This window comes from Rana temporaria, chromosome 5, assembly GCF_905171775.1.
Source record: "Rana temporaria chromosome 5, aRanTem1.1, whole genome shotgun sequence".
Classification (NCBI taxonomy): domain Eukaryota; kingdom Metazoa; phylum Chordata; class Amphibia; order Anura; family Ranidae; genus Rana; species Rana temporaria.
The window spans coordinates 260,954,945-260,968,454 of NC_053493.1; the positions used below are offsets into that span (position 1 = coordinate 260,954,945).

The 13,510-nt window shown below is 44.6% G+C and overlaps 1 protein-coding gene across 1 annotated transcript in view; it reads right to left on the reverse strand.

Moving 5' to 3' along the window:
* The window catches only part of MBOAT1 (membrane bound O-acyltransferase domain containing 1), a 105,231-nt gene extending 92,186 nt beyond the window's left edge, over positions 1 to 13,045 (reverse strand). The window contains exon 1 of the mRNA XM_040353782.1: positions 12,855 to 13,045. Coding sequence (XP_040209716.1) covers positions 12,855 to 12,938 — 84 coding nt within the window. The 5' untranslated portion in view covers positions 12,939 to 13,045. The remainder of the gene's footprint in view (positions 1 to 12,854) is intronic.
* Positions 13,046 to 13,510: the final 465 nt, after the last annotated feature.

Genomic DNA, 13,510 nt, shown 5'->3' on the forward strand with positions numbered 1-13,510 from the left:
CCCAAAATTGCTGCATGCACATCTTTGGTGCGGATGCGGTGCGATTTGAGATATTCAAAGTGAATGGTCTCAAATCACACTGCACTGAATTCTACGTGAATTGTACAGGAATGTGGCGCGGTTCCTGTGCAATTCATAGTGTGAACTTAGGCTGAAGGTTTTACATAAAAAAAAAAAAATCATTATAAGCACCCCTGTCAGTGCTAAATGGTTTGTTTCATCCCTGTAACTGATATATCTGCAAGAGCTTCTTCTTTTAAAAAATATAGGAAAGAAAGCCTAAAAAAGAAAACGAATGCAGCCATCACATCTAAGATTTGGTAAGATGCAATAATGTTTGCTTGTGGGTTTCAGCAGTACTAGCCAATATTAGGTGAACCAAAGGTTATTGGGACCGACAATATTTGGCCGCGATTTCAGGGAATACCATTCTATAGAGCTGAATTTGCATCTCACATGGATCCTTTTTTAACGCAGCTTAGATTCGCAATGCATTCATGTGAACGGCACTGATGGAAAACGATGTTAGTAAAATGACTTGCGAATTTGAGCAATCGCAACGGATCAAATTCACAATAGAATTCGCAGCAGTGTGAACCGGCCCTTAGACCCCTTTCCCACAGAGGCGGTTTTCAGGCGTTATAGCGCTAGAAAAAGCTTTGAAATAATGTCTGAAAACCACCTCCCATTCATTTCACTGGGGTGATGCGCTTGGACATTAGGAAAAGTCCCGCAAGCAGCATCTTTGGTGCGGTTTGGGAATGGGCAGAGCTTTCAAAGCGATTCGGAAGCGCCGCAACACGGGCTCTTTTAACCCCTTTTTTGGGTTAAAAGCGCTGCAACACGGTCACTTTTAACCCCTTCTTTGGAATTAAAAGTGTCCCGTTAGTGGGTGAAAAGCGACACGAAAACGAGCAGCGCTTTAGCGCTAACTGCCGGGCGCTGCGATGTGAAAGTAGCCTTAACGGGGGAAAAACAGCAATAAAAAAATGACAGGCTTTCTACTCCATCTCCATTCTATACGAAACTATACAAAACTGAAAATACAGTTTTTCCTTTAGTTATACTTTAACCACTAAAGACCCGGACCTTTAGGCAGCTAAAGGACCTGGCCAGTTTTTGCGATTCAGCACTGCGTCGCTTTAACAGACAATTGCGCGGTTGTGCGACGTGGCTCCCAAACAAAATTGGCGTCCTTCTTTTCCCACAAATAGAGCTTTCTTTTGTTGGTATTTGATCACCTCTGCGGTTTTTATTTTTTGCGCTATAAACAAAAATAGAGCGACAATTTTGAAAAAAAAGCAATATTTTTTACTTTTTGCTACAATAAATATCCCCCAAAAATATATAAAAACATTTTTTTTCCTCATTTTGGCCGATACGTATTCTTCTACCTATTTCTGGTAAAAAAAATAAAAATCGCAATAAGCGTTTATCGATTGGTTTGCGCAAAATTTATAGCGTTTACAAAATAGGGGATAGTTTTATTGCATTTTTATTATTTATTTATTTTTTTACCACTAATGGCGGCGATCAGCGACTTTTTCGTGACTGCGACATTATGGCGGACACTTAGGACAATTTTGACACATTTTTGGGACCATTGTCATTTTCACAGCAAAAAATGCATTTAAGATGCATTGTTTACTATGAAAATGACAATTGCAGTTTGGGAGTTAACCACTAGGGGGCGCTGATGGGGTTATGACCTCATGTGTGTTTACAACTGTAGGGGGGTGTGGCTGTAGGTGTGACGTCATCGATTGTGATTCCCTATATAAGGGAACACACGATCGATAACAGTGCCACAGTGAAGAACGGGGAAGCTGTGTTTACACACAGCTCTCCCCGTTCTTCAGCTCCGGGGACCGATCGCGGGACTCCAGCGTTGATCGGGTCCGCGAGTCCCGCGGCTGCGGTCACGGAGCTTCGGACCGGGTCGCGGGCACCATGGCTGGGCATTATACATTCTGTCGACGTATATCGGCGTTAGGCGGTCCTTAGGTGGTAAAGCTAGTGCATTGTTGGTTCACTTTTTTTCCTTCAATTTCCCTTCTAAATGTTTTTTTTCTGTGTTTGAATTTCTCACTTCCTGTTTCTCCTCAGTAAGCTTTCCACCATGGAAAGTGATGGTGAAGCGCTGTGAACTAATAATAGAAGGGGGATCTCAATACCTAACAAGTAGGTAACCCTAAAGTGAAATACATAAATAAATAAATACTAAGTGACTATTACAGGGAAAAAGAGGTGAATAAACAACATATAATGTGAACATAAAATGACGCGAATGTACCAGGCTGGATAAACCAGAAACACAGTAGTAAAGGTACACGGATGTGAGCCAAACAGTAGCTTACACAAACTAAAATAACTGCGTACAGAAACAATGTATAACAAAAATGCGTGAAAAAAGTATATTTAAAATAGTGACATCCCAGAAGACAGTCCAGTGTAAAAGTAGGCAAACTTCGGTGCACACACCTCTTGTGGTACTAGATGCTCACCTCAGAGACATAGCACAGATGGCTCAAACTACCAAACAATGTCTCCCTAGGGGTGCAGTACTTTGAGCCATCCGTGCTATGGCTCTGAGGTGAGCATCTAGTACAGACCTGGGCAAACTACGGCCCGCGGGCCGTATACGGCCCGGCGGACCTTTTAATCCGGCCCCCCCCCGCCGCTGCCACGTTAATCACCGCGGCGGGGAACATTACAGACAGCGTTCGTTTGAACAGCTGTTTTCCCCGCCGCGCATAGACACTCCCCCTTGGACGGATCTGTCCAATCGCGAGCAAGGGGGAGTCACATAGACACTCCCCCTTGCTCGCGATTGGACAGATCCGTCCAAGGGGGAGTGTCTATGTGACTCCCCCTTGCTCGCGATTGGACAGATCCGTCCAAGGGGGAGTGTCTATGCGCGGCGGGGAAAACAGCTGTTCAAACGAACGCCGTCTGTAATGTTCCCCGCCGCGGTGATAACAGTAGGCAGGGCCGGGAGGGGTCACTGTGCCCATCACACGCAGCCACTTGTGCCAACACATGCAGCCACTTGTGCCAACACATGCAGCCACTTGTGCCAACACATGCAGCCACTTGTGCCAATACACGCAGCCACTGTGCCACCATAAATTGTCGCCACTGTGCCAATCACACGCAGCCACTGTGCCAATCACACGCAGTCACTGTGCCAATCACACGCAGCCACTGTGCCAATCACACGCAGCCACTGTGCCAATCACACGCAGCCACTGTGCCATCACACGCAGCCACTGTGCCATCACACGCAGCCACTGTGCCAACACACGCAGTCACTGTGCCATCAATTGTTGCCACTGTGCCCATCACACGCAGCCACTGTGCCATCAATTGTCGCCACTGTGCCATCACACGCAGCCACTGTGCCATCACATGCAGCCACTGTTTAATCAATTGTTATTGATTAAACAGTGGCTGCCTGTCCCCAGCCTCTGTCCCCCTCCTGTGTCATGTCCCCAGCGTCTGTCCCCCTCCTGTGTCATGTCCCCAGCGTCTGTCCCCCTCCTGTGTCATGTCCCCAGCGTCTGTCCCCCTCCTGTGTCATGTCCCCAGCGTCTGTCCCCCTCCTGTGTCATGTCCCCAGCCTCTGTCCCCCTCCTGTGCCATGTCTATAACAAGTACTCGTACCAGTTTTCCAACAATGATATTTACTGCTTTTTATAAAGAAATACAATTGATTTTATGCAGTATTGAGTTTAGCCTTTTGGCCCGGCCCTCCAAAATATTTTTAGTTTCTCATGTGGCCCCATCGAAAAAATAATTGCCCACCCCTGATCTAGTACCACAAGAGGTGTGCGCACCGAAGTTTGCCTACTTTTACACTGGACTGTCTTCTGGGATGTCACTATTTTAAATAGACTTTTTTCACGCATTTTTGTTATACATTGTTTCTGTACACAGTTATTTTAGTTTGTGTAAGCTACTGTTTGGTTCACATGCGTGCACCTTTACTACTGTGTTTCTGGTTTATCCAGTCTGGTACATTCGTGTCATTTTATATTCACATTATATGTTGTTTATTCACCTTTCTTTCCCTGTAATAGTCACATAGTATTTATTTATTTATGTATTTCACTTTAGGGTTACCTACTTGTTAGGTATTGAGATCCCCCTTCTATTATTAGTTCACAGCGCTTCACCATCACTTTCCATATTTGTATTTTTTTCTGTGTAAGGCAGACTTTAAGGTGATTGCAGCAGTGCCCCCCCCCCCCCCCCCCCCGCTGTCCAGTACAGATAGCGTAAGAGTACTACTATCTCCTTCATATACCAAGCTTTCCACCATCATCTGAGCGGTAGAAAGTCATTTAGAACAGCTTACTGAACACCTTACTGAGGAGGAACAGGAAGTGAGAAATTCAGACAAAGAAAACAAAGAAGAAAAACATTTAGAAGGGAAATTGAAGGCAAACGTTAGCAAACCAACAACGCGCTAGCTTAAAGCAACCTATTTAGAAAATAAAAAACGAACCTTTGCAATCCTTTTAAGCTATCCATAGGTATGAGGAAATTTTTTTTAATTGGATCAGGAAACAATCTCACGTACATTGGAGGCCCCTGAACCTGCTACCTAAGCACTATGTAGAAAACCTATCCAGATCAATAATCCTCCTCTATGTGATAATACAATGCTAACAGTGCCTGTTGGTGCCTCTCACTTCTTCCCCTTTCCATTGACATGAACAGGAACTGCAGCCAAAGAAGAATGTTCCTGTTTGTGAAATACTCAGCTCTTACTGGACAGGAGTTGGCTCATCTACACTCTTCTATGTCTATGAACATCTTTTAAAGCGGATGTGCCATGGGGAAAAAATATTAAAAGCCAGCAGCTACAAATACTGCAGCTGCTGACTTTTAATATTAGGACACTTACCTGTCCTGGAGTCCAGCGCTGATCGCAGCAGAGCACGAGCGATCGCTCGTCTCTCTGCTGCTCCCCCCGCCATCCACGCTGAGGGAACCAGGAAGTGAAGCGCTGCGGCTTCACTGCCCGGTTCCCTACGGCGCATGCGCGAGTCGCGCTGCGCCCGTCGATTGGCTCACACGCTGTGTGCTGGGAGCCGAGTGTTCCCAGCACACAACGGGCGACAGACGGGAAGTCAGAAAAACCCGTCTTTCGCCCGTAGCGTGTGGCCGGAAGTGGGTGCAAATACCTGTCTTTAGACAGGTATCTGCACCCCCCTCCCCCCTGAAAGGTGTCAAATGTGACACCGGAGGGGGGGCGGGTTCGGATCAGCGGGACTCCACTTTAGGGTGGAGAACCGCTTTAACAATGAGGATCTGCAACATTACTCCAAGGAGCCAAACTAAACATTATCCTCTTGGCGCTGGTGCCTCCCGGCCCTTGAAGAGGTTTAGGAGGCCAGGAGGTGTAGGGGGGGGGGGGGGGTTTATGCTGTAACCATCATGATTGGCTGTCACAGCGATCATATGATCAGACTGCGCAAATTGGGCTGATTTGAATGTTTTTATTCCCATAGAAACTAATGGAAACGCTCGATTCAAGCGTCTAGCGCGACAACGAGAGTTTCTACGGGCGTTTTGTCGCTTTAATCTGTTCTGTGAAATAGAACATTCACCCAGGAAGAAGATAAAAAAAATTTACCAACATAGCAACAAATGATGAAAGAGATGAGCATTTTTCCTATTGGCTAAGATAAAAAACAACAAAGTTTAAAAACGTCGGACAACGCTGTATGCAAACGCGCGAATACGTGTGAACACGCGTGACAAAACGCCAGAAAAGACAACAGAAAACGCTACGCTCAGGTGTGAATGCGGCCTAATTCAGGAAAATATACGGCTGTTCTGCGTGAAGGCCCACCCGCTAAACGGCCTTATATACTTGCGTGCGGCCAGCGCCAAGGGGTTAAGCCAGTCATTTATTAGTAGTATTTTGTTTGATATTTTTAGTTTTAAGAAAATTCATGAGATTTTCTAACTGTTAGTGGGCCAAATAGGCGTTCATTTTCAACGGCAGTGACAAATAAAAAATGAAGGAGCAGGATGAGAAAAACTCTAACAATGTATATGGTGTTAATTTGGGAAAGTTCAATTCATTCCAAAACTGAATGTTAACCACTTCAGCCCCGGACCATTTTGCTGGTCAAAGACAAGGCCACTCAATCAGATTATGAGATTGCATTGTAGAAACAAAGATACAGTCCAATCTTCCAACTATTGAACAAAATCCACTCTCCCATGTGTGGCACATTGATTGTGTTGTTAGGAGAGATCGATTAGAAAATAATTAATCATTTATCGAAATGCGTATGGGCACCATAAGGCTCCATTCACACTTGTAGGACTCCAACGTCACACAACTTTAGAGTGCTACTTTGACGCAACTTTTGATGGGTGCGACTTGGATGCAGCTTTGGCTTTGACCAATGATAATGGACAACATTCTTTTTTTAATTTCCTGTGACTTTTGAGGGTTAACATTGAAGTCCATGGTCCTCAAAAACACATGTTGGACCAAAGTAGTGCATTAAGTTGCATACTGTAGATATGAATGGTACTCATTGGAAAATATGGGGTATAACCTGTCATGCAACTTTGATGTCCAAAGTCGTATAACAAGTCACTCAAGTGTGAATGTAGCCTAAAGCCTCGTACACACGTACGGGATTCCCGGCGGGAAAAAGTCCGCCAGGAATCCCGAGGGGAAAACCAGAGAACCTGCTCTGTAACTTTTTCCCCCTACACACGACCGGGTTTCCCGACAGGAAAACTGCCATGAGAGCTTTGGTCGGGAATCCCGGCCGTGTGTATGCTCCATCGCAGTGAAAAAACTGCGAAAAAAGGAGAGCTGGTTCTCGTTTTTTCCCCGCCAATTTTCCTGTCGGGAAAACTGTGATGGAGCATACACACGGCAGGTTTTCCCGGCCAAAAGCTCTCATGGCAGTTTTCCCGACAGGAAAACCGGTCGTGTGTACGAGGCTTCAGACAGATTTACATATATCTTCAAAGTTTGATCGTCAGCATAACAGGTAACAGATTTTCAATCTATCCAATAAATGTAATTGATTCTGTGAAAAACTCTCCATATGGTCACAAACCTCTTCAGTCCCCACTAATGCAGGCCATACATGGGTTGAATTCTGAACCATTTGTGGACTGAAAATTTAAAATTTGTGCATTTTGTAGTCCTATGGTGCCACCACTGATTTCCAAATTCGACCGACCAAGCCTTCAATTTCACCTCATGTTGTTATGGAAAAGAAAATTAGTGGCGGGAATTTTCTTTTCTTTCCAGGTCACAGCTCATGCACATTTCTTTTTTGCTTCGATTTCTCGCACAATTCTCCCATCGATTAGAAATTTGTTTGGTTTTCGAAAAAATTCCAACATGCCCGAAAACTCGAATTCATGGTCGCATGAAAATCGGCTATTGCTGCGGCCCCATTAATGGTCGAAAATCGAACGATTATTCAAAGGTACAAGTTCAGAATTCAGCACATGTATGGCAGGCATGAGGCGCCATACACATGGCTGTAAGGCCCCTTTCACACTGGGGCGTTTTTCAAACGTTATTACAGCGTTATTCGAGCGAAGCCTCATCTGCAATCCCAATGTGCTGGTGAAGCACCGCTAAGACCCTAAAGTTTTAGGGCGTTTTTGCAGTGCCTCAGTGTGAAAGGGTAAGGCGTTTTTACAGCGCTTTTCAATTCATTTCAATGGAGAGGGGCGTTTTTGGAGCGTTTTTTTCAGCGCTCAAAAGCTGCTCCAAAGATGCTGCTTGCAGGACTCAGCGTGAAAGGGTCCATTGAGATGCATGGAGAGCGTTTTATGAGCGTTTTAAGAGCGCTGTTTTTAACGCTAAAATGCTGTAAAAACGCTTCAGTGTGAAAGGGGTCTAAAGAAATGCATATACAAGTGACTATGGATCTGAACTCAGCTTTATTATTTTCAATGACGCCATTTACACAGGGGGAGTAGACATGCACTGCATTCAGATCCGTAACACAGAATCCAAAAATCTGAATCTAAGAACATGCACTTTACTCGCTTATGCCCTGTACACACGATCGGAATTCCGATGGGATAAAATCTGATGGAATTTTCCGTCGGAATTCCGTCCAAGCTGTCTTGCATACACACTGTCAGACCAAATTCCGACCGTCCAAAACGCGGTGACGTAAAACACTACGACGAGCCGAGAAAAATTAAGTTCAATGCTTCCGAGCATGCGTCGACCTTATTCTGAGCATGCATGGTTTTTTTCTCCATTGGCGTTCCACACAGACGATCGGAATTTTTCCATCGGAGAAAAATAAAACATGTTCTATTTCTAAACTCCAACGGAAAAAAGTCCAATGGGGCCCACACACGGTCGGAATATCTGATGAAAAAAATTCCGTCTGACTTTTTTCATCGGAAATTCGGATTGTGTGTACAAGGCAATACACATATAAACACATGTATACACGTTTGTAAGCGCATAAATAAATTATCATTATGTCTGGGAATGCATCCATACACAAGTTTTTTCATGATCATTGCACAGGAATTTTTTTCTCTTGGAAAATGTGTAAAATGTGTAATACCATCAGTAACATTTTTATGGCCGTGTGAATGAAGCCTTAGGAGCTTTTGCATGTTCTCTCTGTGCCCTGGTACTCCAAAGACATGCTGGCAGGTTATTTGGTTTCTGTCTAAATTGGTCCTAGGATGTATGAATGTGAGTTAGGGATCTTAGATTGTAAGCTCCTTGGACCGATAGACCGATGTGAATGTATTGTACACTATCCACTCACCAGCCACTTTATTCAAACCGAGCATCAAAATTGTGAAGAAAGATTTATATGACTTTAAAACGTGACATGGTTGCCGGTGTCAGATGGGCTGGTCTGAGTGTTTCAAAAACTTCTAATCTACTGGGATTTTCACACACAACCCTCTATAGGCTTTACAGAGAATGGTCCCAAAAAGAGAAAATATCCAGTGAGCGGCAGTTGTGTGGATGAAAACGCCTTGTTGATGTCAGAAGAGAATGGGCAAACTGGTTCCAGATGATAGAAAGGCAACAGTAACTCAAATCAGGGTTTGACAAATTTGCTTGGAATCTAGGAGCCAGCAAAAAAAGTTAGGAGCCAGAAAACGCGCCCCGTCCCGACGAGCTCGCGCACAGAAGCGAACACATACGTGAGTAGCGCCCGCATATGTAAACGGTATTGAAACCACACGTGAGGTATCGCCGCGATTGTTAGAGCGAGAGCAATAATTCTAGCCCTAGACCTCCTCTGTAACTCAAAACATGCAACCTGTAGAATTTTTTAAACGTTGCCTATGGAGATTTTAAAGGGTAAACGTTTGTTGGCATTCCACGAGCGGACGCAATTTTACAGCGTGACATGTTGGATATCAATTTACTCTGCATAACATTATCTTTCACAATCTAAAAAAAAATTCCCCACTGCGTGATCTCGGCGGGCCTGCGGCGGCCGGTAATTGAGGCCACGGCTTCGAGGCCTTGTAGGCCGCAAAGCCGCGGCCTCAATTACTGGCGGGCGCCAGGTCACAATTTGTCGCCAATGGCGCCCGGATATTGTCGACCCCTGACTCAAATAACCACTCGTTACAACCAAGGTATGCAGAATACCATCTCTGAACGCACAACACATCCAACCTTGAAGCAGATGGGCTACAGCAGTAGAAGACCACACCGGGTGCCACTCCTGTCAGCTAAGAACAGGAAACTAAGGATACAATTCACGCAGGCTCACCAAAATTCTACAATAGAAGATTGGAAAAACATTGCCTGGTCTGATTTCAGCTGCAACATTCAGATGGTAGGGTCAGAATTTGGCGTAAAGCAGTGGTACTCAACCTTACTCTTTAAGTATCCCCAATGGGCAATGTTTTTAGGTTTTCCTTTACTATGCACAGCTGCTTTAAATTAAAGCGGTTGTAAACCCTCCTATCTTTTTCAGCCAAGGAAGCTGCCATCTTGGCCTTTGTTCAATCTTCAACTGCCATGAAGCTGCACATGTGATCAGTTATGACACCAGCCATTGGATGGTTTGACAGTTTGGTTGAGAGCACAACCAATGTGCAGTTAGCATTCCCGGCATGCCGGGAATGTTAACAGTTTTTTTAAGTGTTACATCGATGGGTTTACTTCCGCTTTAATATCAATTACATGGTATTGATAAGAGTGATTTTATCGAAGGGAAATTCCCAAAACATGGCCCATTGGGGGTACTCGAAGGACTGAGGTTGAGAACCACTGGCGTAAACAACATGAAAGCATGGATCCATCCTGCCTTGTATTAATGGTTCAGGCTGGTGATGGTGTAATGGTGTGGGGGATATTGGGCCCCTCAGTACCAATTAAACGCCACAGTCTACCTGAGTAATGTTGCACCCGGACACTGGTGTGCCTACTCTCTTCTCTCTGCAACAAGCAACTAAGTCTCAGCATCAGCAGGCAGCCGCCATTCCGTTTGTACATAGTGTCAGAGGTGGGGAGGGCTGTGCCTGTGTCCTAACTCCTGAATGAATGGAAGCAGCAAACATTCATTGATGGGCGCTGGTAAAGCTGCATTAACCACTTAAGGGCCCCTTCACGCCGATATACGTCGGCAGAATGGCACGGCTGGGCACATCCACGTACCTGTACGTGGCCCTTTAAGCCCAGCCGTGGGGTCGTGTGCGCGCCGCCGGCGCGTGCACGCGACCCGGTCCGAAGCTCCGTGACCTCGCCCGCGGGACCCACGGGCCTGATCGCCGCCGGTGTCCTGCGATCGGTCCTCCGGAGCTGAAAAACGGGGAGAGGTGTGTGTAAACACACCTTCCCTGTTCTTCGTTGTGGCAGTGTCATTGATCATGTGTTCCCTGATATAGGGAAACACGATCAATGACGTCACACGTCCAGCCCCGCCCCCCTACAGTTAGAAACACATATGAGGTCACACTTGACCCCTTTAGCGCACCCTAGTGGTTAACTCCCAACCTGCAATTGTCATTTTCACAGTAAACAATGCATTTTTATAGCATTTTTTTGTCCCAAAAATGTGTCAAAATTGTCCGATGTGTCCGCCATAATGTCGCGGTCACGAAAAAATTAGTAGTAAAAAAATATATATTAGTAAAAATGCAATAAAACTATCTCCTATTTTGTAAACGCTATAAATTTTGCGTAAACCAATCGATAAACGCTTATTGCGATTTTTTTTACCAAGAATATGTAGAAGAATACCTACTGGCCTAAACTGAGGGGAAAAAAATGTTTTTTTATATCTTTTTTGGGGATATTTATTATAGCAAAAAGTAAAAAATATTGAATTTTTTTTTCAAAATTGTCGCTCTATTTTTGTTTATAGCGCAAAAAGTAATAACCTGAGAGGTGATCAAATACCACCAAAGGAAAGCTCTATTTGTGGGGAAAAAAGCACGCCAATTTTGTTTGGGAGCCACGTCGCACGAACGCGCAATTGTCAGTTAAAGCGATGCAGTGTAAAACTGGCCAGGTCCTTTACCTGCATAAAGGTCTGGGTCTTAAGTGGTTAATGGGCGCTGGTGAGGCTGCATTTGAATTTGATGGGCGCTTCATTAAAAAGGTGGAGTATACATGGGCAGGACAAAGGGGGTGGAGTCATGGATGGAGCCAAGGAGGTGCAGCAAAATGAGGTTTCACTTAGGGTGTCAAAAATCCTTGCACCAGCCCTGGGTACAGGTGTATATGGTGCATGCCGTATATACTCTACAGGTGTATGCTTTGTATGGTGTATACTGTGCAGGTGAATGCTGTATACTGTGTATCTTCTACAGATGTATGCTGTGTATATTGTACAGATGTATGCTGTGTATGGTGTATACTGTGTATATGTACAGGTGTATACTGTATAGGTGTATGCTGTATACTGTACAGGTGTATACTGTACAGGTGTATACTGTACATATGTACAGGTCTATGCTGTGTATACTGTACAGGTGTATGCTGTGTATGGCTTATACTGTGTTATACTGTACAGGTATATGCTGTATACTATACAAATCTATACTGTGTATATGATACAGGTGTATGCTGTGTATGGTGTACACTGTGTTATACTGTACAGGTGTATGCTGTGTATAGTGTATACTGTGTTATACTGTACAGGTGTATGCTGTGTATAGTGTATACTGTGTTATACTGTACAGGTGTATGCTGTGTATAGTGTATACTGTGTTATACTGTACAGGTGTATGCTGTGTATAGTGTATACTGTGTTATACTGTACAGGTATATAGTGTACAGGTGTATGCTGTGTATATGGTACAGGTGTATGCTGTACACTGTGTTATACTGTACAGGTGTATGGTGTACACTGTGTTATACTGTACAGGTGTATGGTGTACACTGTGTTATACTGTACAGGTATACTGTACAGATGTATGCTGTGTATGGTGTACACTGTGTTATACTGTACAGATGTATGCTGTGTATGGTGTACACTGTGTTATACTGTACAGGTGTATGCTGTACACTGTGTTATACTGTACAGGTATATACTGTACAGGTATATACTGTACAGGTGTATGCTGCATATATGGTACAGGTGTATGGTGTACACTGTGTTATACTGTACAGGTGTATGCTGTGTATGGTGTACACTGTGTTATACTGTACATGTATATACTGTACAGATGTATGCTGTGTATGCTGTACACTGTGTTATACTGTACACTGTGTTATACTGTACACTGTGTTATACTGTACAGGTGTATGCTGCATATATGGTACAGGTGTATGGTGTACACTGTGTTATACTGTACAGGTGCATGCTGTGTACAGAGTGAGGAAGAAGTGTACCCACCATCCGTGCACTTACCTGTTCCAGTGGCATGTGGAGCAGATCGCTGACAGGCAGTAGTAGGGAGGACCCTGTGGGTCGGGGGGAAGTGTTAGCCGCCATCAGTCACCCATGCAGCATCCCACAGACAGAGAACGGCCGGAGCCCGGGGGAGCCGGTACATGTGTACACAGCTACACACCCAGGAAACCAAACACATCGTATCTCTGGCAGCACCGCCCCGCCCACTCACCCCGACCCACCAATCACAAGTAGTGTGAGTGTTTTGGGTGTGTCCGCTGAGTGGTGTCAGTGTGATGGCAGAGAGGGGTGAGAGGTCTGTGAGTGGGGGAGCTGGATGAGCTGGTTTTTCATTGTAATGATGGAATATAAAAATAGCCACACACAGGGAAATCAAGGGATAGTTGTAGTAGAAGGAACCCAAGTATTTCCCATAATGCATAGAGGATATGGGGCTGATTTACTAAAGATGCTCTGACTTTATACTGAATAAATAGAAGTAGAACCAATGCCTAAAGCTGGCTACACACTATACAATCGTTGTCCAATTTTCTTGTACAATTTCCCTCTAGATTTACCAAAGCCATATAATATGAGGTCAATCACTTTTAAATTGTATGCAATCAGGCAGGACATTACACTACATAGATTAATGCAAATCTAAAGGAATTGAA